Here is a 26759-nt window from a genome sequence, read left to right on the forward strand (position 1 = left end):
AGTTTGCATCCATCAGGTTAAGGGCCTAGTAGGGCCTAGCCATAATGCTAATGCACAAGCCAGCTGCTAAGGACTGGGATAAGGCCCTAAAGTGACTGTACCGCGCTTTCATTGTGAATGATGTGGCTTAAGTGTCAGGTTACAGGGTGGTTCTCTGGACTGGGGACAGTTAGGGAGGTGTGTGTGTGTGTGTGTGTGTGTGTGTGTGTGTGTGTGTGTGTGTGTGTGTGTGTGTGTGTGTGTGTGCGCGTGTCTGTGTGTGCGCGTGTCTGTGTGCACGTGTGTCTGTGTGTGTTGTCGTGGGGGGGGGGTTAGCCAGTGTCTGACCGCTGGGACAAGGGTGCTATGCTGTTTGAGCCTGTGAGTCTGCTGAAAGGAAGACACAGATTATTACCATATCCACTATTCTTGTGTGCGTGCGCGTGTGTTGTCGTGGGGGGTTTAGCCAGTGTCTGAATGCTGGGACAAGGGTGCTATGCTGTATGAGCCTGTGAGTCTGCTGAAAGGCAGACACAGATTATTACCATATCTCTGGGAGGCTCTCATGAATGAGGATCACATGAATTTAACACCAAGGTTGACATGTGGAGGAAGGAAAAACACTTGGTAGATCCTTTTTTATTTCTTATCATTCTTAAAAGTCAGGTTGAAGTGACAGATCTTCACTTAGCTGTTGAAGCAGTTCAGAGTGGTACAGTCCATAAACCACTGAGGTAGCAAACAGTCCAATACCAGTAGGTTGTCCAGAATATTCTACAAGGTCTCTTTTTTTCTTCTCTTTTTTTTTATTTTTTTTTTTTTAAGTTTTAAATGACAGCCATAGTAAAAGTAGCCCTGAACCTGCAGTTGAGTTGGCAAGAGACACTTAGTCTTTTCATGGAGAAATGAATCAAACACTTTGCAGATATAGGTTACCAAAACCTTTCAACTTGTTTGTGGTGGGGTATCAAGGAACTTTGTAGTAAATTGACAGATGACTTATCCTGCACTGTAACACCGTAAAAATTGTAGGTGTGAAGAAATGATCCAGGATGCTAATGAAATCTTTACCATATTTATTATTATTATTATTATTATTATTATTATTATTACTGCTACTACTACTATTTTGTCTACCACAAAAACAAATGCTGGATGTTTATACAGAATGTGAAAGAAGAGAGCCACAGATCTGGGGATGAGAATGTAACTACAGAAGGAAAGTAACAGGTTCATTTTTGTCCAGTCTTATGTGTAGCTTCATATTGCAAACATTTTGCCTACTATAGAAAAAAAATCACTTTGTCATACCTTGTATTTCCTTTTGGTGTGACAGTACTGCTATAGGCCTTAGTTATGATTGTGCAGCCCTGGAATTCCCAGCTTATTAACTGTTTTCCTTCTTTTCCTGCCCAGACAAACTGGAACTAAAAGAAATAGATCTGAAGTTGATGCTGAAACACCATCGGGAGAAACGCAAACGGCAGCCGGTAAGATATATGAATTATACAGAGGATACCACATCTGTATGTGAATTACACTTTATGGCATGTCCACATATCCAGAATTTTCCAGTATCCTGAAAATAATTTGATGTGCCTAGGATACACCAGGCTTGCTCCAACGAGCATGTAGTTAGTCACAGTTTACAGTTTACCAGATCAAGACCCATCTTGTGTTGGACCTGAGGCAACAGTCATACATAAATCTGAATTGCAGATCGTGATATGTGAATGTTGACTGCATTCTGATCAATTGCATGGGTATTTAATGTAGTATAATGTTCATTGTAAAGGTTTCTGCTGTAGTATCATTCATAACATATGGGAATTTGCAGGTGGACATTAACCATCTTCTAGGCTTCAAAGCCTTCAGACAACACACTACCTGCACAGTGTCACACTCTCCTGTGTTGTGGATATCAGTAGGATGTGTGGAAAAAAGTGGAGTGACACCTACACCATCTTTTATCTCTCTCTGTCCCCCTCCCTCCCTCTCTTTGCCGCTGAGTGTTAAAGTTCAGGCTACTTTCAGAGCTGCAATATGAATTCTTTATGGAGTTTGTTTCTACTCTGTTTACTTACAAGATATTCTGACAGTTTCTAAGCAGACTGTGGTCCCTTTTGATTGAAACTTGGTTTAAGTATGAAAAGAGCATTTCCTGTGTAGCAGAGTTTTACACTTTGACTTTAGGCCTTATGGCAACTGTGGTGGAGTCTCCATGTTGTCAAGGAACATACTATCTCCAGTCAGATTCTTAGGGACCTATAAACTGAGCCCATTGAACTGAAAATCACTCTAGATTGGTTTAATTATCAGCTAATATCTTGTTACAGAGCACTTTCTTTTTCCCCTGATGAGCATCTAAGATTCCTCAGTGCTCTAAACAGTTTCCCTGTTAAAATGTCTGTCAATTTATTTAGCAAAATAAGTTCTGTGGTGCAGATGAGCCATTTTCCATAGAGAATTGTGCTTTTGTAATTCCAAACACAGAATCCTTTGAAACCAAAATACTTTTTCAATTCTGCAGACAAACTTAAGTTCTGACAGCCAGTTCTCCAGGTCTGAATCCTGGAGATGCATTAGAATTCAATGCATGTCAACATATGAAAATTACTGTCCGGAATTTCTTAGGAGATAGCAAGAGATTAACTTGGAAACAAGTTTTCAGATACATTAGGTTACTGATAGATTTTTTTTGTCCTCAAGAAGAAGCGGCTAAGCTTATAGAACGGAAACAAGAACTAGCACTTATGGACATTTTTATAACTAAGAAGATATACAGTATTTGCTTACACTTTGATACCAAACTTAAAAATTTGAAGAGTAAGAAACTTGTAAGAGATTTTATGGACTTCCATAATGGGAATATCTTTAAATGGCCGAAATCCAGCAAAAGCGCTGGTAAAAAAAGTTAACGAAAAGTGAACTAAGTACTACAATTGGCTCTAAAGACCTTGCTTCTACTACTCCACCTATAAGCAATGTCCAGACTGTTGCTGTAAAGGAAGCGTTAGCTGTAAAAGATAAATGTGTTTTAGAACAGAATGATTTAGTACCCACTGATAAGATAACTTCATCAAAGATAAGTACCATTACATCAAACATTGCAGAAAATGGTACGTCACAAGGGACTAGACCCAAGAATAATGCCACAGATATTCCATTTTTTCCATAAGATAGAAAACTTCGTAGAGGACCTCACGATCCACCAGCAGAGACAGGAAGAAAAGAAAAATGACAGGAAGATGGAAAAAGATGGAACATTGGTTTTCAGCCTCTCTAAATATGTACTTAATGCCTCAGAACTAGCAGTGTTAAACAAAGCTTTGACATTCATGCCAGCACTGTCATTCAATTTGGATGAATTTTCATTGATATTAAGACCTTTGGACGTAATATTTTATTAAAGCATGCTTTTGGAAGTAGTGTTGATGGAAGTTTAAAACATATTAAAGCAACCCAGTACATATAAACCCTAACAATATCCTATTTTTCCCTCTTACTACTCGAACCTTTTTCCTTTCTGAAAGCCTCCATTTTCTCCTCTATTTTATATTTAACTTTTACTATCCATAAAATATTTCGTGTAATGTTTCATACATAAATTTCTCAGTCCAAAGCACACTGATTGAAAAGCTCTAACTGGTGCATGACAGCCTTATGTCAAAGTTTTTCCTTAGTTGTGACTCTGTTACAATTAGTAATGTCTGATTCCAACATTTAAAAATGTCAGCAGTTGTTTGGAGCTTTTTGTTAATCTTTATTTCTTTTTTACTTCTAATACATTTTGTAATGTATAAACTGAACGATAAAATTGTCTGTAATTGTGGAGCTTTTCTCCCCGGGCTGCCACTGAAAATGGGACTTTTTGGCCCAGTGGACTTTCCTGTTCAACAAATGTCAATAAATAAAATAAAATAAATAAATGTATGCCACTACTGCATCCAGTAGTAGATTTATTTATTGAAGTATGTGAAGTAGACGTTTGCAAGCTCAGAAACCAGCAACATGACCTATGAAGAAAACAGAGCTTTAAAAAAATCTAAGCAATAACGATGCCATGAGTATTAGACCAGTGGATAAAGGAGGTGGCATCATTGCTACGGATTGTGTTGTATATAATAATAAGATGAAAAAGATGTTGAGTGAAGCACAGACTTACATGACATTATCCAAAATGGATGTGAATAATTTGATGGACAAAGTTCAAGCTGAAACATAAATGTTTTTGACACAGAAGATCAATAAGGAATTGTATGACTATTCGATAGTGGAAAAACTGATAGTGCCCATCATCAAAGGGCTTCTGAATGTTCATAAGAATGAGTCAGATTCACCTATGTGCCCTATTGTATCAGGTGCTCGGTGGCTGACTGAACCTGCTTCTGTCATTGTTGAACATCAACTTAAAGTTATTCTTACAAAGGTTCCAACCGTCCTTATGGACATGTTCCAGTTTCTAACATCTTTATTTCAATGTGTAGACAATGTGAGAGATGGTATTGTACCAATCCTCATAACCATGGATATGAAGAATTTATTCACTGTGATACCCAACAAATATGGAATTAAAACAGTTCATACTTTAACATTGGATAACACTATTATTACTAACATCATAGAGCTAATTTGCTCCTTATTAAACATAATCTTGGAAACAATATTTTTGTTTTTGAGAACTGCTACAGTTGGCAGAAATGGGGAGTGGCCATGGGCACTCCTTGCGCCAGTAGTTATTCCAACATAGTAATGGCATACTGGGAAAATGAATATGTCTTCAATTATATAAATCCATGGAAAGAAGACATAATACTAAGTGTTTTGTTGATATTTTTCTGTTGTGGGCCAACAATGAAGATGAACTGGATGCCTTTACTGCATACCTTGAGAAGTGTACTACATTCCTTAGTTTTGACATGAAGCATTCAAGGACCAGTATTGATTTCCTGGATGTTAAACTAGATCTCAGTCCTGCACATGGTATTAACACACAGGTTCATTGGAAGAAATGTTGAAAAAAACATACACTACATAGATCAAGCATGCATCCCAGTTATATTTACTTAAGAATTATAACGGGACAGATGCTTAGGGTTTCAAGACTATATACTAATGATGTGTACTATGAGACTGAGTTTGAGTCTTTGAAGAATAATTTCATAGAACGAGGTTATACCAAGAGAGAAGTGGAAGAAATTGTTGGCAAGAATTAGGGAGCTGAGAAAGTTGAAAGTATGTCCATATTATTCAGCTTGTAATACTGAAGCAATTTCAGAACAGATACACAGCGTTGATACAAGTGAAAGAGGGATTAGATTTACTTTAACTTATAGTAATGATGTGAGAGACATGTCAGGTCATTAGGAATAACTGGCAAATATTACAGACTGATCCAGACATTAAAAAGATTGTTGGAGACCAGCCAAGATTTTGTTTTAAAACTGAGAAGAATTTAAAGAGAGTTTTGTGTGATAATATTCCCTTCAGAATCCAGAAATAACGTATTGGACGTCTGGGAACGTATCCTTGCAGGAGATGTAAGACATGTTATTACATCAACAGTTCTGGATCATTTCAGCATCTGACTACAAAAAGGGTTTATAACTTTGAACTCTATCTAGACTGAACCTCTTGCAATCTAGTTTATTTGTCACTATGTGAACAATGTATTTGTACATTGGAAAAACTAACAAAGCAGTTAAATTATGTATTCATCACTTAAGCGATATACATCTAAAGGAGAAACAAAATGCGTTAGCCCGGCATGTTATACATAATCCAACACGTAACTTTTGCTTCATGGCAATCCAATTTGTCAGAGATAATTTGAGAAGAGGGAATGTATCCAGTTGCACTGAGTACATGGCAATGCGATGGATAGCCAGGTTACAAGCAGACAATGAGCCTGGATTTAATTGTGTGGTCCCTTTAAAACTGGCACACAGAAGGTGGAGACTGATGAGAAGATTTTTCAGTTGGTGATTACCCTTTAAAAGGCTCCAAAGGAACAGGAAACAACAGGATCTGAAGAAGGCTGATTAAGCTGAAAGCGCTTGTCTGTGGTTTTGTTTTTTATTTCTTGGATTTACTTGCAAGTTTTTATTTTGTTATGCTTGGGACTTAAACTTTGAGCTTGGATTTTAGTTGTTTTTTTTTTTTTGTTTTTTTTAATTAGTGTTTGATTTTAACAGTTCTGCCTGGTAACAAGACCTTTTTATCCTAAGATGCAGTTCTCTTTCTTACAAGGCTTGTTTTCAGTGAAACCGGTATGTTTTATTTCATCTTAGGCCTGAATCCTTGTCAGAAAGCTTAATACACAAGCAGAGCAGATGTGGTCTGTCTTCCACAACATATACATCAATTTGTCTAGAAACAAGGGTGTGTCACATGACATGATAACCAGTACAGCTAGATAATTAGCATTAACACTGTATACCCATATATAATAATACATCTTCTCAGCTCTTCATTCGATACAGTTATCCTCATACTGAAAAAAGCTTTAATGGAAATACCTGCACAGGAATTTTTCAGTGCAAAGGTCACCTTAAATAATATCTAGAGTCACTAATTACTGTTGGGGTTGCTTGCCAGACTCCCCTAGGTCACATTTTTTACCAAGTCTTCATCCTTTCACTCTTCATGGTCCCCATGCTAAACACACCTCAACTTTCTCTGGGGATTCATTGTACTACCACTATGCAACTCCCACATTATTTTATATTTGGTAGGATTTGAATGTCATAGCAGTTGTTAGACTACAGACACATATCACTCATCAAAGCCACAAAACACTCTTAAAAAGCAAACACATATTTTAATACATAAATAGGGAAGGCAGAATCTGGTTCTACAAATTTGTCACATGGTTTATGACCTCACACCTCTTAACCAGTGGATTTTGTATCAGACAGCAGTGGCCATTAATTCATAAGACCCCACAATAACTCATGTTTTAGGTAAAAGTGTAAACATTCTCCTTTTATGAGCTGAGAAAACAAGACTATCTGCAAATTCAGTGTGAAAACTTACTTAAACTTCTCAGTACCCAATCAGTAGCCAAACTTAGGTTAAATAGTTAAAAAAGTATATGTGCAAGGGCTAGTTTAACACTACTAATTAAGCAGACAGTTATATGGTTAGGTCCCATGTAGGAAGTAATTTTGGCCTTGATTAACACTTTAAGTAAGGGATTTTTTAGAGATAACTGGGAGGCAAAAAGACATATTTCGGGACTTTGACTATAAGTCTCAGGTAATGTTTGCACCAGCTTTATTGGCAAGAATACTGTCAATGTCTATTGGGTCAGAAGGTGATATGTCATTTGGATAAGTTGAGATCAACCTAGGGTACCTGTACTTTTTTTTAAGTTTTGTAACACAGTGGATAAGATTTATAATTACATTTGGCTTCAGAGGCCAGTCTTAAGTTCATGGGCTCCTTTAGTGAATGTAATGCGTATCCTGCCTTATTGTTCTAGGGTTCGATTTTCAGTTTTGATCTACAATCACTATATGCGTTATTTGTGTGGGGTTACCCTTTACACTACCTTACTTATGTGTGCTAACCTTAACCCTGCATATTACCTTAGAAAAACACTTCTCCTAAAAGTACAACTAATCTAGACAATCAGACACATAAAACACACCTCTACACACACACACACACACACACACACACACACACACACACACACACACACACACACACACACACACACACACACACACACAAACACGTACTACACTAAACTTATCCCCAACGTAGTCCTAGCCCTAAAAAGCAAACACAAACATACCCAACAGTCATTAAATGTATCCCATTACCTAACCATAACCATATTCCTAACCTACAAAAATACACACTTACACAAACATGCACACACCGTATACACTCTTACTTTTTTGGCAACATGCACATTCAGAAAACCATAAGGTTGTTAAACTGTATATTTGGCAATTTGAGCCAGCAGCTAACGTAGTCAACGAAATGAACATTCTGCTAAGGTAACTGGTACCACACACACACACACACACACACACACACACACACGCACACACACACACGCACATACATATGTATACATGCATGTATATATATATATATATATATATATATATATATATATATATATATATATATATATATATATATATATATATATATATATATATATATATATATATATATATACAAATATATATATATATTTATTTATTTATTTTACATTTGTTAACCGGGCTAGTCCAACTGGATACACGTCCATTTTCAGTGCAGGCCCGAGGAGAAAAGCTCCGCTAAAATAGTACTAATGCAACAGAAATAATACAATGCAACTAACTAATTATACAATGCAACTAGAGAAATTAAACCAACAGAAAATTATAAAGAAAATAACACAATAGTAATTCACAATGAGCAATATATCATAGAAAAAAAAATTTACAGAATAGTAGCAAATTGCTAGTTTACAGTGTTAAACGAAAAAACAGGCTTAAAAGTATTTACACAAAGAATAATAGTAACACAGGAATGGATGAAAAACTCACAGGTGTGAGGTCATTTGATTTTAAATAGGGTAGAATAGAAGGCTAAAAAGTATTTACACAAAGAATGAAAATAACACAGAGATGGTTGGAAAAACACAGGATGTGAGGTCATTTAATATGAAGTAGGGTTGAAAAGAAGAAAAATTCTGGTATTAAACATTAGTTGCTGAAGAGAATCAAGTAGTCTGCAATTAGTAAGTAAGCTGTGGGAAGGTAACAGAGTCAGTAGAAGGTGAGAATTATTAGTCAGGATTGTTGCAAGAACATAGCCAGTGGTTGGATAGGAAGAGTTTTAGGTTGGTTTTAAAAAGTTGAAGTGATGTTAGGGAAGTGAGATGTTGTGGTAGTTGATTCCATATTTTACCAACTGAGTTAGAAAATATGGAATCACCTGCTAGGTTATTTGATAAGAAGGTGTGGATTAATATTTTGTTTGAGGAGCGTAGGTTCCTCAGGTTATAATATGGTTTAATAAGGGTGGAGAGCATTGGAGTGTAATCAGGGTGATAAAGGGCATTATGTGCAATAGTAAGTTGATTAAGATGAATTAGATGGGGTAATTCAAGCCAGCCTAGTTTTTTGAGATTTAGACAATGATGGGTTCTGTAAGGAGAGTTAGTAGCAAATCTGGCAATATTATTATATGCTGTTGCAAGTTTATTAAGATTATTCTTAGTAAGATTGGTAAATATGGGGAGGCATATAGTAGGGTAGAGATTAAGTGGGTTCTAGCTATTGTAGTTCTGGCTTCTAGAGTTAAGAAAGGTTTGATTCTGTAGAGCGAGCCTAGTTTTCTGTTAGTAGATTTTATTATGGTGTTGATGTGAGTGTCAAATTTTAATTGATTGTCAATTGTGATACCTAAGAGTTTAGTGGTCTGGTCAGTAGAGATAAGGGTACCGTTACTGGATAAAAGAGTAAAATCAAGGGAAGGAGACAGGTGAGTTGGTGAAAAAAGGAGTAGTTTAGTTTTTTTGGGGTTGAGGAGGAGACAGTGATTAGAAAACCATTGTTCAGTAGTCGAGAAGGTTTTTTGAGTGAGAGAATGAAGTTCAGACTGTGAGGAGGCTGAGCAGATAATCGTAGTGTCGTCTGCATATTGAATACACGTTGATAGAGGAGTAGTTAGATGAAGGTCATTTATAAAAATAGAGAATAGTAGAGGACCTAAGATGGAGCCTTGGGGGACTCCTATAGAGGTGGGGAGGAGATCTGAGAGATGGTTGCGCCACAGAACTGCCTGTTTACGGTTATCCAGATAGGATGTAAACCAGTTTAAGCTGGAATTATCTAGAGAGAGGGATGGAGGAGGAGTTGGTGATTGACCATGTCGAAGGCCTTAGACAGGTCTACAAAGAAAGCTGAGGAAGGGGTATTATTGTTGCGATTGTTGTTAATAGAGTCAATAAAGGATAGTAAGGCAGTAGTTGTACTATGAAATGGTCGAAAACCATGTTGGCAATTAGCTAGGAGATTGTGGTGTAGTAGGTGGTTAAGTAACTGTTTGTGGATACATTTCTCCATTATTTTTGCAAGAGGAGATAGTAGTGCTATGGGGCGGAAGTTAGAATACTCAGTAGAGTCTCCTCCTTTGAAGAGAGGGATGATGTATGAGATTTTCCAGACTGATGGAATAGTACTTTCTTCTAAGGTCCTGTTAATCAGTATAGAGATAGGGTATGCAATAGCTTTTGCACTTATTTGAAGGTATTCAGCTGGAAGTTTATCCGCTGAGGGGGTTGAGGGTTTTAATTTTTGTAGTAGGGATAAAATATAAGAGGTGGGTATAGGTTTGAGGTGAAATGGAGGAGGGGTTGGGCTTGGACTGGATAGTTTAGATGTGTCTGGGCTTTGTTGATTTGCTAGCTTTAATATCGCAGAAGTAAAGAAATTATTAAATTCATTAGCTGTTTGTAAAGGGCAGTCTGGGTTAGAGCCTAGTGGATTTGGTGTGGCAACTTTACCTGGAGTTACTAGCATATTAATGGTATTCCAGAATTTTTTTGGCTGTTGAAGCAAAGATTTTTGTAGCTGGGTGAAGTAGTTTTTTTTTTTATGCAGGATAGCTTTTTTTGTCATATTTCTTTGCTGTCTAAAGGTAAGATGATCAGCTGTATTTTTTGTGGTTCTCCACTTGGCCCAGGCTTTATTTTTACTAAGGATAAGTTTCCTTGTGTTATGTGAGAGCCATTGGGCTGTTTTAGATTTAATTCATATTAACCGCATAGGTGCATGATTTTCCAGGATTGTTAGAAAAGTGTTATTAAAGAAATGAACAGCTTCCTCTATGGGCAGGGATTTAAGGGGTGACCAGTTAACTTGCCTGATATATATGTATATATATGTATATATATATATATATATATATATATATATAGCTAAAAATATAGATATAGAAAGAGAAAAAGGGAGAATTCTGTATGTACATAGCATTTATGGGTCAAAGGTCCCATAAAAGACCAGTCTGCTTAATCAGTTAATCAAAAGTAAATAAAATAAAGGAGAACAAGTATAATTTTCATATATATGAAAATAGCAGGAGTGCAAGTTCTGCTTCTGTAGACCAGACAAGAAAGGAACCTCCTCCAAGGGCCATCATGTAATCCTTGCCATTCTATCCATGTGAAATAATGAACCCCAACTGGATGGAATACACCCAGAACACCAAGAGTTTCCAACAGTGTACATCTCATAAGACATCTACAACAACTGGAAAGGCAGCAGAAATACCTCACAAAGAGGATTACCAGCCTCAAACAGATGCCCGACGCAGACCGTCTAAAAAAAACTCCAGCTTTACTCCGTCACATATCACCTACTCAGAGGCAATCTCTGCCTAACATACAAAGCTATGTCAAACCCACAGCTGTTGGACATGCTCCACTTAAAGAAATCCCAATCCCTCCGAGCTACATGCTCTAGGGACCTAAACCTTGTCACCACAATAAACAGAACATGCTGGAGTGATAGATTCCTGTCCCAGACACTTCCCATACTCTGAAACAAACTACCTCACTATATCAAACAAAGCTCCTCATTAGCACTCTTCAAGAAAAATCTTGATGACTGGATGGGAAACAGGAAATTCACGTCGGGGATCACCTCTGTGGCTGTGCTCGACATGGGCACAGGAAAATAATTTTCTTGGGTGGCGAAAGCTAGGGTACCTTTTGGGCTAAGCTTATATAGGCCCTAGGGCCAATAGCCTAGTACCTACCTATGAACCTATGACAAACAAGCAAGAACTCAGAAACTTCAAGGCCAAGGTTGGAGAAGACTAGGACAGCACACTCCTAAAATAGAATCTGCCCCAGTGGAAATTGTTATCTTTTGCTACAAAAAGTTATTAATAACAGCAAAAATCATTATCATCTGTATACAAGTCTATCTTTCACAAAAATCACTGTGCAGGAAGTCCTGACAGTCTTGCAAGCTACAGGACAGACGCATAAGGAAAAAGAACTGAGAGGTAGTCAGACTGAAGCTTAGCCACTTTCTAATTGAACTGTCTAGACGCTATCATTTAAGAAGATATTATACTGTATGCTGACTCTCAGACAAAGGAATCCCTTACAACACTGAATGAAGCTAAAAATAAACTATTACTGTAAGTGGTGAAACTCTTTTATATAATTGATATTGTACAGCCTGGAACTCCATTGTAGTCAGGCTTTTTGACTATGTATTCATGGCCACTGAAAAAAATACTCCATGGCAAATTATAAAAAATGATCCTAATTTAACATGTCGGCATTCTCATATATACTTTTACTCTGAGATACAAAACTGTTTTCCTGTAGCTCATCCTTTCCCCAAAACAATAAAAAACTATAAACCTTAAGCCATTCGCAGTCAGTAAACATAAAAGTGAAACATTTCCCTTATGGTTTTAAGTGGGAGAAGTATACACAATATCACATATGGCAGAAAGCAATGCACTGTAGAGGAGAAGAAAAATAAGTCTGAATTATTCTATTGACAGGACCAATGACTGCATTGCAAAACTTCAAATCTTTTAAGCACTGTTACACAGTGAGTGTAAAACCAATTAAGCTCTAACACAATATATAAAAAAGCCAGTGTTCTACACAAACACAACATAAACAAAAAAGTAAAAATATATTAAGATTAAATTATTCAAAACAAATACGGGCAGCATCTCTTGTAAGAATTTCCAGTGTCATGCAAAATTATTTATTAAAAAATCATACAAGGCTTCTAATGTACGTGAATTTGAAACTAAAATATCAGTTTTCATACTTCCTAGCCTGTCCTGTTATTGCTTGCAGCCCTCTGCTCTGCCGTTTAACGGCAGCACCAGTTCCCTTCCTCAAGAACCAAAGGCAAAAAAAAAAAAAGAAAAAAATGGACTCCCCAGTAATAAGCCGATCGATACAATGTAAGCGATAGGCGTATTACAGTTAGATGTACAGCCCTCTGCTAGGCCGTTTAACAGCAGCACCAATTCCCCTCAGCAGGAACCAAATGTTAAAAAAAAGAAAAATAGAAGGATAGCACATAGCAGGAAAGAAACTGGTGAAAAATAAACTGACTCTCTGCAACAAACACGGATCCTGGTACCACAACAAGTCGGCCAGTAACGCAAATCGGAGTACGTAAAATAATTTATTAAAGTGTACGAAAAAAATAATAAAATCCACTTTTTGTCAGGAGTAATCTCCCAACTTCCTCAGAATAAACATGGGCATAGTAACAACACGTGTCTTATATAGTTAACTAATTAGTTAATTAAGCATATGATGCACAAGTTAGTTGATCCATGAAATCAAAGTAATACAAGCATAAGTACTGAACCGTACAATAAACACTAAAAATAAACTGCTAATAAATAAATAACTAAATGATTAAATCCCAGCTTCGTACTTTAAATATAATGAAAAATAAATAAATATTATTTAGCTTGATTAAACAACTGTTAACAACTATTCACAACATTTTCCCGTCTATTTATTAGATACTAATTCATCAACTAACAATGTAAACAAACAAATAAATAAATGAATGAATGAATAAATAAGTAGGTACGTAAGTAAATAAACCTACTGACAACCTACCAACTATAATTTCATATATACTCAAAATTCATTATAAAATATATAAAATACATATACATAGAAAAATAGTATTACTTACACGTCCGCCAAAGTAGTTGATAACATTCTAAAGAAATACTTAAAACTTGAAACACAAATATCCAAGGATTCTTGGTCATTTCTAGAGAATATTAATAAACTGGAGTTTAGTGATGATACCTTTTTCGTAACTATTGATGTGAAGGATTTATATTCATCAATACCACATAGTGTAGGAATAGAGTGGGTTGTACAAATGCTAAACATTTTTATGCCCCTATACAAGAGATACAACTTGTAGGGGAACTGATTGATACACTACTATCGTACAACTATGTTCTTTTCAATGATGAAATTTACCATAAAAAAGTTGGGGTAGCAATGGGCTCCCCCTGTGGTGCCAGCCTGGCTAATTTGGTTATGGCTTACTGGGAGAGGGAATATGTGTTAAAAAATCCATTGTGTAAAGATCAGATTCGGTTCTACACCCGGTTTTTGGATGACATCTTTATCCTATTCCAAGGTACTTTAAATGAAGTAGAACATTTATTAGATATGTTTAATTCTAGTACTGAATTTTTACAATTTACTTTTAATTATAGTAGAAATAGGATAACATACTTGGATGTAGAACTATGTAAGGATCACTATGAAAAGAAATTTGTTTCTAGAATCTTTCGTAAAGACACATATTCTAATATGTTTTTACACTTTACCAGTTGCCACCCTATACATCAGAAAAAATCAGTTGTCAAAGGCCAGGTTGTAAGAGCAGCTAGGATGATTACCAAGGACACCGAATTTGAGGATGAATGTAAATTATTGAAATTGTTCTTTAGAGAGAGAGGGTACCCGGATAACTTTGTATATGACATCATAAGAGAAGTTCAGTATAAAAGAGAGTTAGGTGTTTATACCCCAATTTTAAATAATAGTAAAGCAAGTAGACCATTGATGAGTTCAAAAACTAAAGTTTTCAACCCCTGTAGCTTTATTTGTATGTTTAATATTGATTCCTACCAAGTTACAAATACCATTGTGAAAAATTGGGATATTTTGATGAGAGATAGCCAGCTTAGACTGTTACTTCCCACAGTACCCGGAATAACTTTTAGGCAAGGTATTAACCTGAAGAACATTTTAGAGGCTAACCCCAGACCATTTGTTAACAGGAAGGGTATGCATAAGTGTAATATGTGTCGGATGTGTAAATATATTGACACTGGAAGTAACTTTATGATACGTAGTAACAAATACACTACCAAGGAGAAATTTAATTGTAACAGCAAACAAGTTGTTTACCTGGCTAAATGTACATCATGCCCAGCTTTCTATATAGGTAAAACTGACAGAAAGCTGGGCGAGAGGATCTATGAGCATACATATTGTATAAGTAAGAAGAAAATGGAAAATGCACTTGCTAGACATGCAAGTGACTTTGAGGGGCATGAATTCAAATTTAGAGTCATTGATCAATTATTTAATGATGGAAGAGGTGGTCCTGAGTCACTACAGTTGGAGAGAATAGAATTACTTTGGCAACTTAGAGTGAATGCCTGCCAATACCCTGGTCTTAACGAAATGTGTTCAATTATGTGTATTCTTAGACTGAAAAATCTAAACAGATAAGAAAAGCAATGAGAATAGATGTTTTGTATATTAGGGAATATTATTAATAATAATAATGATAATTTTTTGGTAACAATCTTCTGGCACTAATTTTCTGGCACTATTTCAAAGTTCACCAGAATTTGTTTATATTAGTTGTGCTGTTAGAAGAGGGTGTCTATATATTCATATATTTTTATCACCATTATATTGTTATATTATTGTTATATATTTTTTGAATAATGGTGGGATGTATACATATATATATACATATATATATGTATATATATGAATATGTGTATATATATTTTCCCTGTAGAGTTTATTATTATTATTATTATCACATGTACTACTTGAGCAGTGATTCGATACGAGCTGAATTATATAGACAAATAAATAGATTTACACATTTATTCACAACTGAACTACTATTATTATTAGATTTACTAATATCTATTCATATTTATATACATTTTTTATAGATAATAACATATACCTGTTTACACATATACATTTTTCTATGTATATGTATTTTATATATTTTATAATGAATTTTGAGTATATATGAAATTATAGTTGGTAGGTTGTCAGTAGGTTTATTTACTTACTTACCTACTTTATTTATTTATTTATTTATTTATTTATTTATTTATTTATTCATTCATTTATTGATTTATTTATTTATTTATTTGTTTACATTGTTAGTTGATGAATTAGTATCTAATAAATAGATGGGAAAATGTTGTGAATAGTTGTTAACAGTTTAATCAAACTAAATAATATTTATTTATTTTTCATTATATTTAAAGTACGAAGCTGGGATTTAATCATTTAGTTATTTATTTATTAGCAGTTTATTTTTAGTGTTTATTGTACGGTTCAGTACTTATGCTTGTATTACTTTAATTTCATGGATCAACTAACTTGTGCATCATATGCTTAATTAACTAATTAGTTAACTATATAAGACACGTGTTGTTACTATGCCCATGTTTATTCTGAGGAAGTTGGGAGATTACTCCTGACGAAAAGTGGATTTTATTTTTTTCGTACACTTTAATAAATTATTTTACGTACTCCGATTTGCGTTATTGGTCGACTTGTTGTGGTACCATATAACAGGAAAGAACTTGTACACAATGGTCCAAAGCAAATCACCTTCCTAAGTATAGCTTAATGGAAATAATGTACTAAAATACAAATGACTTAAATTCCACGTGGGATAACTAAGTACCTTCAACACATTTGATTAACTTTTATACTTCACTTTGTTCATCTCCTGTTTATCTGTCACTTTCCTTATATTCCAGTGGCCCACCAGACTTGGACCCTCTTACCTTCCATTCAGTTCTTTCTTTGGTGGTCCATTGAAGTATTCCTAGGTATGCCAATGACTAAAACTCCTACCACTTCTTCAGTCTTGTTGTAGTCTGACACCATTGCTGCAAATGGTGTGCAGTCTGGAGTCCATAAGGATATTGGCACATGCCTAGACTAAACAAAGTAGAACCTTCTGATTTGTTAGTTGGCTTAAATCCAGCATGTTGTTCTTGAATTAAATTCATTCTGGCATTGTTAAGAATAGCAGCATTTTACGCAGTCCAAAAATAAAAAAAAATGAAATCTGTGGCTTTATAGAGCAAGTCATTAGGAAAAGTAGAGCAGAGCACTGGAAAAGATTAACACTGTGTTTAGTGTATGCCTCCACCAAATAAAATCAGATACTCCTTTGAATATCGATTTGCTATTCCAGAGTGTTTGGACAAGTGCTATCTTTAATGCAACTCTACTCTGGGTAAACTGGATACTGGAAAGTATGAATGAATGAAAAACAAATAAAATATGTCATGTCACTTTTCAGCATTTCAACAGTTATCCTGGCTCTGGTCTATAGAAGAATGCATGTGACAGTATTTTAATTAAAGAAAAAATGACAGGTTGCTTTTAGATGCATGGCACTATTTCTTGTCTATGGCTTGACAGACTGGTAGAGTGGCATATAATTTGCTACAGGAATTACTTGCTGTGTAGTGCTACCATTTTGGTGCTTGGGTACTTTTTCAGTCTTTGTGGATGTACATTATGTCAGTGTTCATGTAAGAAGAGAAGGAGGCCTGAAAATCTGATACTTCCACAGATGCTGAAGCAGGCATGTGAATGATCTATCCTCATCTGCATAGTGACTTGGTTATTCACAAGGATGACCATCTTGATTTCAGATGCTGGCATCACATTTTGCCAGGTACACCTGTGAATAACCTGTTCAGTTTTCAAGGCAGATGTCATTGATGCGTCTTTCTTATATCAGGATGCTGACTGTGTATTTTCACTTAAAACCAGTTCAACTGCACGATAACCTGACTCTCAGCATGCTGTCTGTGCTGCTTTGACACTGGTGCAGATATTATTATTAGTATTTAATGGGTTATTAGAATTAATCTGCAGTTTTTGCTGTTAGAGTTCTCTGCAGCATAGTAGATTGGGAGTGATATTCAGGCCAGTGTCCACTTCCCACCTCCATGAAGTATACACACACTGCATGAATTTTCTACAAGAGATTAGTATTGTGGCACCCTCATTTAATCACTTGGATACACTTGAATTAAACAGAAGGAGATAAATAATAAAATCAGTAGCACCACAGGGCAGTTTACCACTGAAACAGAGTTAGTAACGTATCAAGACTGCACTGCAGGGCTGTGCAATACATTTAATGGCAACAGCCTGTGAGATGTGAGGACTGGAAACATCTTATTTAATTCAAACTCTAGTCTTGGATGGGAAGGCAGAAGGGAAACATTTAATTTAAGAAAGCTTATCAGATTCCATTTGGGGAAATAATTGTTAAGGAACACAGCAGTAAGCTGATTCATCACTAGATAAGGAGATGTTATCTGTCTTAGCAAAATCCTACCCAATACCTTTTGTCTACTGGACTCCACAGTAGTAAGCCGATCGATACAATGTAAGCGATCAGCTTATTACAGTTAGATGTACAGCCCTCTGCTGTGCCGTTTAATGGCAGCACCAATTCCCTTCCTCAAGAACCAAAAGCAAAAAAAAAAAACAACAAAAAAACAAACTCCACAGTAATAAGCCGATCGATACAATGTAAGCGATCTGCTTATTACAGTTAGATGTACAGCCCTCTGCTCTGCTGTTTAACAGCAGCACCAGTTCCCCTCAGCAAGAACCAAAGGCAAAAAAAAAAATGGACTCCACAGTAATAAGCCGATCGATACAATGTAAGCGATCGGCTTATTACAGTTAGTCTACATCCCCCTGCTCTATCAATTTCCAGGGGGGGGAGTATGTTACGTTTGCTGGCACCCTAACTAGATTGCCAGATACATGACACACACACATCTTTCACACTCAGACACACAGATATTCTGCTTTCACACACACACACACACACACACACACACACACACACACACACACACACACACACACACACACAAACACATTTCATTATTTCATGCATCGGTAACTCAATAATACGCAAGCATGCACAGCTCTTTTTCAGGCACACACATTCATCCCGAGTTCTGCATTCAGAAAAACACACACACTGGTTTCACGGACACAACCTGCTCTGCATGCACACAGACATACATACTGCTTTCAGGCACGCATTCACTAGCATGCATGCAGACAGAAATACTTCTCAAACACATACATGCACAAACAGCAAGAGGGTAAATGAACTGGATGACAAAACTTGTAAATAACTAAAAATACATTTGCAGAAGCAGAGAACAAAAGGAAAAATAAGTTTTTATACTTTTGCGCAGAATAAAGTAAGATAGTTTTATGCAGTCTAGGTACTTACTTACCGAAACAAATGTAGGATATTCTTTGTGTGCTGAACGGACTTTGCCTGCTGTCTTGCTTCAACAATGTTTTTGCTCCGGATTGAAACTGGGGAGGTTCATCAGTTCCACAACAAGTTTCAGTGTAGGTTTAGAGTAGCTGATAAGCGGGCCAGGCAAAATAATGGTGACGTCACAGTGTGGGAGGATCAGGATGAGAGAAGACTACTGATTTGCTTGTGTCGAAGGTACGTCAGGAAGGAAGAGACCAATTCGACCTGAAGGAATGCGATACAAAGGATGGGGGATGGGCTTTCCTGCCCTATGCTATGGAAAGGCAGACGTGTAGAACTGATAAACTTGTGTTTGTGTTCTGCTAAATGATGAGTGCTGGGATAAGTTTACAGGGAAAGAAAAAAACTGTGGGTTGAGTTAAATTGTAGTTGAGCCTGGAGTTTTCCTTTAATAATGCAAGCATATGTCTTTTATGCCAGATGCAAGTCTACAGCACAATTTAAATAACCGTAAACACCTAATAGTGCACAAATTTATCATCAGAAAAATGGAAATCTCCTTCTTCCCACACAAAAAGCATGGGTTTCTTTGCTAGATATTTATTTATTTATTGACATTTGATTACTGGGAAAGTCAGACTTGGTAGGTAGCTATTTTGAGTGAACGCCAGTCATTTTCAGCAGAGGCCCAACAATAGAAAAATTTATAAGAACACTTGCAGAATCATCTGAGTCTTTTCTTCAGTTGGTGTAGCTGTACTCACAAACAAGTAACTGCACTTAATACTAACATGCTTGTAACACTCCATTAGCTCTAGCTGCACAAATCAGCTGCTAAGTGGGAGTAGAAGCAATTGCATCAGAACAAGTGTGGCAGTGAGCAGGTGAGTCTTGAGCAACTTGGGTTTTTAGCAGATGTGCTCTAGATCCTTTCCTAAACTATTTGGTGAACTAGTAAAGCACACTTGGTGACTACCATAATTACCTCTCCCAACACTCACACTCACAATCAAGAATAACTCTATAAAGATAGTGTGGATGTCTTTTTCCTTTATACAGTGTATCCTACCGGCATTTGCATTATTGGAGAGTGTGACCCTGTACAAGGATGGCCAAAAGCTTTGGAAGCTTATCTGGATGGTTAGTCTGCAACCTGTGAACTTCAAGAGGATATGATTGATGATGCAACTTTAATTTTATCTTAACATCTACAGTTACGGTGAGATCTCTTATATAACTGCATTGTGTGTAACTTAATTGTAATGATGTTTTAACTATTAGACCGAATGTTTGTGATCCGGAGGTGAACGTTGAAGCCTCCTTTATATGAAGGAGTTGAATATTAACACCACATAGTGTGTGTTGATGAGAAATTTTCCTGGTCCTGTTTTGTCATATTCCTTAACTTTTTTGTGTCATTTTCAGGACCATCCTGACCTGGCAACATCGGAGCTGACACTAACTGACATCATGTCCCGGGTAAATGCTGGAAGGAAAGGGTCTCTTGCAGGTTTGGGTTTACTAATTTATTTATTTATTGGAGTGTTTTTGTAGAATGCCCTGACTGTTGAATAACATAAACACACACAAAATGAGAGGGTGCATCAGTGTTTTCATAAAACAAAACAGTTTTGGTGGGAGAGACTTTATACCATGGTATAACTTACCTTTCCTAGAATGAAAACTTGCAGCATGAGACAGTCAGATGTTTCTTTGAGTTTCACATGAATAATTGCATATAAACTGCATTGCTTATAGTTAATGTCTTGGAAGGCAGAATAAGAGAAGTTCACTTATCTGTATTACCTTTATATGCATTTTAACATCCTATCTCTACCATCTCTGCCTTCCTAGTCATTCTTTTTGTCCCATCTGGTGCTCTTTTTTTTTAAACACCGTTATTGAATTATCAGTTAAGACACTGGCTAACATACATTTGTATAAAAGAAAACAAACGATATTGACATGTTCCTAGTTATAAGTATTATACAGCGTATATATTATTTTTATAAATCTCATCAGTCCAACATTACATAAATTGCTTAATTCCTCCCTTCCCTTGTATCTTACTCCTCCTCCAAAACATTATTCTACATGCATTGTTTCCACAATTTCCATTTTTTATATGTAGTTTGCTCCTACCCTTTTATAAAGATCCCACTTCCAGTTATTTTTTATCTCTGTTGCAGTATTTAATACTTCAAATACAGTTGGTATAAATTTTGTTTTAGTTTTTTAGCAATTACTTTTTTTTTGGCAGCCACCAGAATTAAACTTAGCAAGGCCTTACTTAGGCAATTCCAGATCCTGTATCCCAGCTTAAAAAATAATGTCCGTAGTTACACCCATTTGCTCACCCAATATTTCTGATAGAGTATTCTGTAGGGAGTTTTTGAAGTCTGCCAACTCACTGCAGTCTGAAATCATACAATGTTCTTCGTGTTTCACTGTTGCGGTCATCACACTTGGGTTATCTGCCTGCAAGTAGCCCTCAGTCGGCCCGAATACCAGAGTCTTGGGATTTCTGCGTCGAATACTGTTGCCTAATCCATGATGTCAGGTCGTCAGGGGTATAAAACATGCAGCTGATGCCATTACATCAGCTTTTCTTGCTGTGCGGGAGCCTGAAGCAATTCGCAAGTGTCGGTCGGCAGCTACCTGAAATTTCGTTTTTCGAGTTTCAAATCTGAAGTCTTCTAAAGCTAAGTACCTCGTTGGGGATCCTTTTTTCTTGCTCTAAGCGATGTCAGAAAAAGTTAACAATTGTCTTGCCTGTGGAAAGCAAATACCTCACAGAGATTTTCATTCTTACTGCATCACCTGTTTAGGCCCAGTCCACGACGTCCCTCGCTGTCGGTTTTGTGCCTTGTTCAACGACCGAACTATTCATCGTCGGGCTATTTTTGTCTCTAAATTCTTTCACTCCCGTTCTCCGTATTCCGAAATGGCTTCGGTAAGCCATCCGACTACCGATCTTCCAAAAAAATACAAAGATAAAGACAGAGACAGATCACATAGGTCCAAAACCGCTGACAACACTTCTGTTAAGCTAGTCGCCAGTCCACTGGTACTCGGGGAGGTGCTTTTGCAGCCCTTATTACCCGCTTCTAAGATTTGCAGGCCTCTACTGAGACCCATTCGGAGTCTGGTATGTCAGGAGATGCTTCTACGACTATGGAACCTGTGGATGTGTCTACCTTGGATGGGTCCAGAGCCGCTGTGCAGGCACCGGCTTCTGAGGGTGTATTCAGACCTTCTGATGTTCATATCAGACCGACTACTTTGTTAATGACTAAATCTACCGAATTTCTCAGGCCCAGAGGTTGCACTACGCCTAGGAAACAGATGACCAAAGCACATTTTCAAGCTCCCATGCCACAGAAACAAATGCTTAGAATGGCTGAAGACCTTATTATTTTAATTAGGGGAAGCCAGCCTCCCCCCTCTAAAAGACAAAGAATTAATTTTCCTTCTGATTCTTCAGACCATGAGTCTGATGACTCTGACTCCTGTGATTACCAGGACATACACTTATCTACCTATGAGGACTTGGATGCGGAGGATTCAATTCCCTCAGCCTCCCCCCAGAGGACCTTTAATTCAGTGAAACCTTGCATACCCTAAGAGAGCATTTCCGCTGGGAATGCCAGGACTACCCTCACTTCAAAAAAGAGACTCAGGGACTTTTTAGACTTGCCTCAGCATAAGCCTTATCCCCCCTGTCCTGGATAATTGCAGATGATGTCTTTATAGAATCCAGCCTTACCCCTGATACTTTACCACCTGCTCCTAGAAAGCCTGACAGATACTACAGAGTACCTGACTCTCCCAAATTTTTCTTTAAAAATCCCACTGCGGATCAAGAGACCATTTCCCAGGGACCTAAAGGTATTAAGGCTTCTACAGCCAAAAACCCTACCCCTTCGGACAGGGATTCTAGGGCTCTAGACAGATGGGGTAAGAAGGTTTATAACTCTGCAACTCTTGCCATCAGGGCTTTAAATTGCCAGTTTCACATTTTGAAGTACCAGCAGCATATTATTGATTTAATTAAACAAAAAATGTTGTTGATTCCTGACTGTGCAGAAAATGACGACTTACACGACTTAATGCATTCTGCAAACCAAGTTGGTAAACATACTTTGCAGTGTGGTTTTGATGCCTTAGAAGCATCTTGCAGGGCTGCTGTCACTGGGTCTGTTCTGAGAAGGCATGCTTGGCTGAAGGAACAAATCTTGCTAGGCCATGTCAAAGCAAAATTACTTGATGTTCCATTAAACCAAGAATGTTTGTTTGGCTGTAAAGCAGAAGTTGTTCTTAAAAAGACAGAGGAAAAAGCTAAATCCATGCAAACTGTTAAAGATTTCTTACAGGTACAGCCACCTAGATTCAGTAGTCATAGGCCTTCAAAAAACTGGTCCTTTCCAGTCCCTTCCAGACCTTCTCAGCCCAAACCCAGGGGCAACAGACCACAAAGACTGCAGTCTCGGGCACAAACAAACTCAAAACCTGTTAAACAAACCAAAAATAGCGGCAAAATAAACTGGAGACCGCATAAAAAACCACAAGGCAAATTTAATAAGCGCTTTCGGAAAAGCTAGTACTTTTCCTTCATCAGACATCTTGCAACATAATTAATTCTCCTTATATAACCTTACTTGCAGTTAATTAATCTCAATCAATTAACCAATTATACAAGAAAGGAAAATAAAAAAGAGAGAAACAGTTAAGCAAATAACTTAAACTAAACAGTAGACAAACCTTAACAGCTAAAGACTAAAAATACATAACCTATTCGATTACATACACCATTACCTTTTTAAATTTAAAACAAATTACTATATTATTATTAAAATTCCTATAATTAATTTAAATTCAGTACGTAAAGAATAAATATATTAAGTTAAATAAAATAAACAAATAAACATTCCCCCAAACCAAAGTACAGAATGATGGACAACCTATACGAAAACATTATTTAGAGCAATAAAAAATCACTATTCAACTATACATATAATTAGATAGATTAAATATGATCTATACTAAAAACAGAAAACATTATTAAATATGTTAACCAGTAGTAGATATTATAATTAATTCATTTCAATTCTTTAATGAATATCCAAAAATCCATTTTAAACATTCTATTTGTGACCTCAAACAAATCACCTCTTCATAGCTAATTTCCTTAGAACGGACTTAAGGGACATAAACTCATTTAGCCCTGGTGGGGCATATGCTATTGTTCTGATCTGCCAACATAATTCTTGGATTTCTAAGTCCAATTGCCATGAGCTACCCCTAGGATCAAATTGTACTTGCCATAACACTGTAAACTTAAAACTATGATCGGGGTTGTCAAACAAATTCCTTGCTAGGGCATTGGTGTTATCCTGCTTCTTAATTGCTTACTGGTGTTCGTAAATATGCTGCTTTAATTCCCTCTCGGTTTTGCCTATGTAGAATGCGGTGCATGCCTGGCATGTGGCAGAATAGACAACAGCTTTTGTTGTACATGAATATCTACCTTGAATTTTATATATTTTTAACTCATAGTTTTAAGTTTACATTTGTTGATTTGTTTGAGGTCACAAATAGAATGTTTAAAATGGATTTTAGGATATTCATAGGATATCATTCAAGTCTGCTGTACTTTGGTTTGGGGGAATGTTTATTTGTTTATTTTATTTAACTTAATACATATATTTATTCTTTACGTACTGAATTTAAATGAATTATAGGAATTTTAATAATAATATAGTAATTTGTTTTAAATTTAAAAAGGTAATGGTGTATGTAATCGAATAGGTTATGTATTTTTAGTCTTTTAGCTGTTAAGGTTTGTCTACTGTTTAGTTTGTTATTTGCTTAACTGTTTCTCTCTTTTTTATTTTCCTTTCTTGTATAATTGGTTAATTGATTGAGATTACTTAACTGCAAGTAAGGTTATATAAGGAGAATTAATTATGTTGTAAGATATCTGATGAAGGAAAAGTACTAGCTTTTCCGAAAGCGCTTATTAAATTTGCCTTGTAGTTTTTATGCGGTCTCCAGTTTATTTTGCCGCTATTTTTGGTTTGTACTACAGTCTCTGGGTATGCACAGATCTAAACAGTGGAGTGCTCCCTCCTCAAAAATTGGGAGTGGTAAGCCACCCCCCCTATGGAAAAAGTTCACAATGACTTGTGCTTAACCCTTCCCAGACATGCCCAAGTACTTGCACCCCTAGGATGAAAACTCGCCCTGCATGCAAAAAACTGGGAGTATATTACCCAGGACTGATGGGTCTTAAACATTGTATCCCAGGGATACAGATTCTATTTCCACTCTCTGCCAACCCCAAGTGGATTGCCAGATCTTCCTCCAAACCAGTGGGCAGAGGCCCAAAAGCAAGTACTTTCTCTTCTCAGTATTAGGGCTATTCAACCTGTGCCAACAGAGCAAAGAGGACAGGGTTTCTACTCCAGGCTGTTCCTGCTGCCCAGGAAAGAGAACTCTCGGTGCCCTCTTCTGAATCCGTCATCCCTAAACACCTTCCTGGTGGTACCAAAATTCAAAATGCTTACACTCCAGCAGTTCCTTCCTATGCTAGCCAAGGACTCCTGGCTAGTCACCCTAGACTTAAAAGAAGCTTATCTGCACATCCCAGTAAGGGAATCTTGCAGGGAATATCTATGTTTTAGGGCAGGCTCTGTGCACTATCAGTTCTCTGCACTTCCCTTTGGCTTATCTACTGCATCCAGGGTATTCACAAAGTGCCTGGCGCCAGCCATTGCTTACTGCAGGCAGAGAAATATTCATATTTACCCATACTTGGATGATTGCCTGATTCACGCGGAGAGTCAGGAATTGCTACTTCAGCACCTGAAGTTTGTAAAGAGACTCCTAACTTCTCTGGGGTAAACCATCAACGAAAAGAAATCACATCTGGTACCCAGCCAAAAGGTTGTATTCCTGAGAGCAAGCTTGAACACAACTTCCCAGATGGCATTCCTCACTTCAGAAAAGCAGGTTTATTTGACAACTTATTTCAAACTATTGGCCACCCAAACCCAGCTATCTGTAAGAAAAATACTGCAAGCCCTAGGGTTTATGGCCTCATGTATTCTTCTGATTTCATATGCAAGACTGTAAATGAGGAAACTTCAGTGGTACTTAAAAAGTCTCTGGTGTCAACATTCCCAGGACATGGAAACAATGATTCCTGTCATTCCTTGCCTATGGACAGAGTTCCTGTGGTGAGCAGAGGCTTGCAACCATAACAAGGGACTCGCTTTCTCACAACCCCCCACTGTTCAAACTCTGACAACAGACACATCAGACTATGCATTGGGGGATCACATGGCAGGCAAATGCATTCAAGGCAAATGGAGCCCAGGACAAATTCACCTGCATATCAATCAAAAAGAAATGTTAGTTGTACAGAATGCACTGACAGCCTTCAAATACCTTATCCTGCCAGGACAACTCCTGATAAAGACAGACAACACCACAGTTATGTGGTACGTAAACAAGCAGGGGGAACTCATTCCTACCCACTATGCAAGTTAGCCATGGCTCTGTGGAACACGGCTTTAAGCAACCAAGTGCACCTGCAAGCTCAGTTCCTGCCAGGCAAACAAAATTCATTGGCAGACGACTTGAGCAGAAATCTAATGAACCCACACGAGTGGAAACTGGAACCAAACTCATTCAAAC

General features: G+C 37.0%; 1 protein-coding gene across 1 annotated transcript in view; it reads left to right on the forward strand.

The window, feature by feature from the left end:
* The window catches only part of NFRKB (nuclear factor related to kappaB binding protein), a gene marked incomplete in the record, with an annotated part of 1477031 nt that overhangs the window by 284037 nt on the left and 1166235 nt on the right, over positions 1 to 26759 (forward strand). Inside the window, 2 exon segments of the mRNA XM_044081086.1 lie at positions 1396 to 1469; positions 20487 to 20571. Of these exon segments, the coding sequence (XP_043937021.1) occupies positions 1396 to 1469; positions 20487 to 20571 (159 nt within the window).

Source organism: Protopterus annectens, chromosome 8.part0 (assembly GCF_019279795.1).
Source record: "Protopterus annectens isolate FY-2018-M chromosome 8.part0, PAN1.0, whole genome shotgun sequence".
NCBI classification, from domain to species: Eukaryota; Metazoa; Chordata; order Ceratodontiformes; family Protopteridae; genus Protopterus; species Protopterus annectens.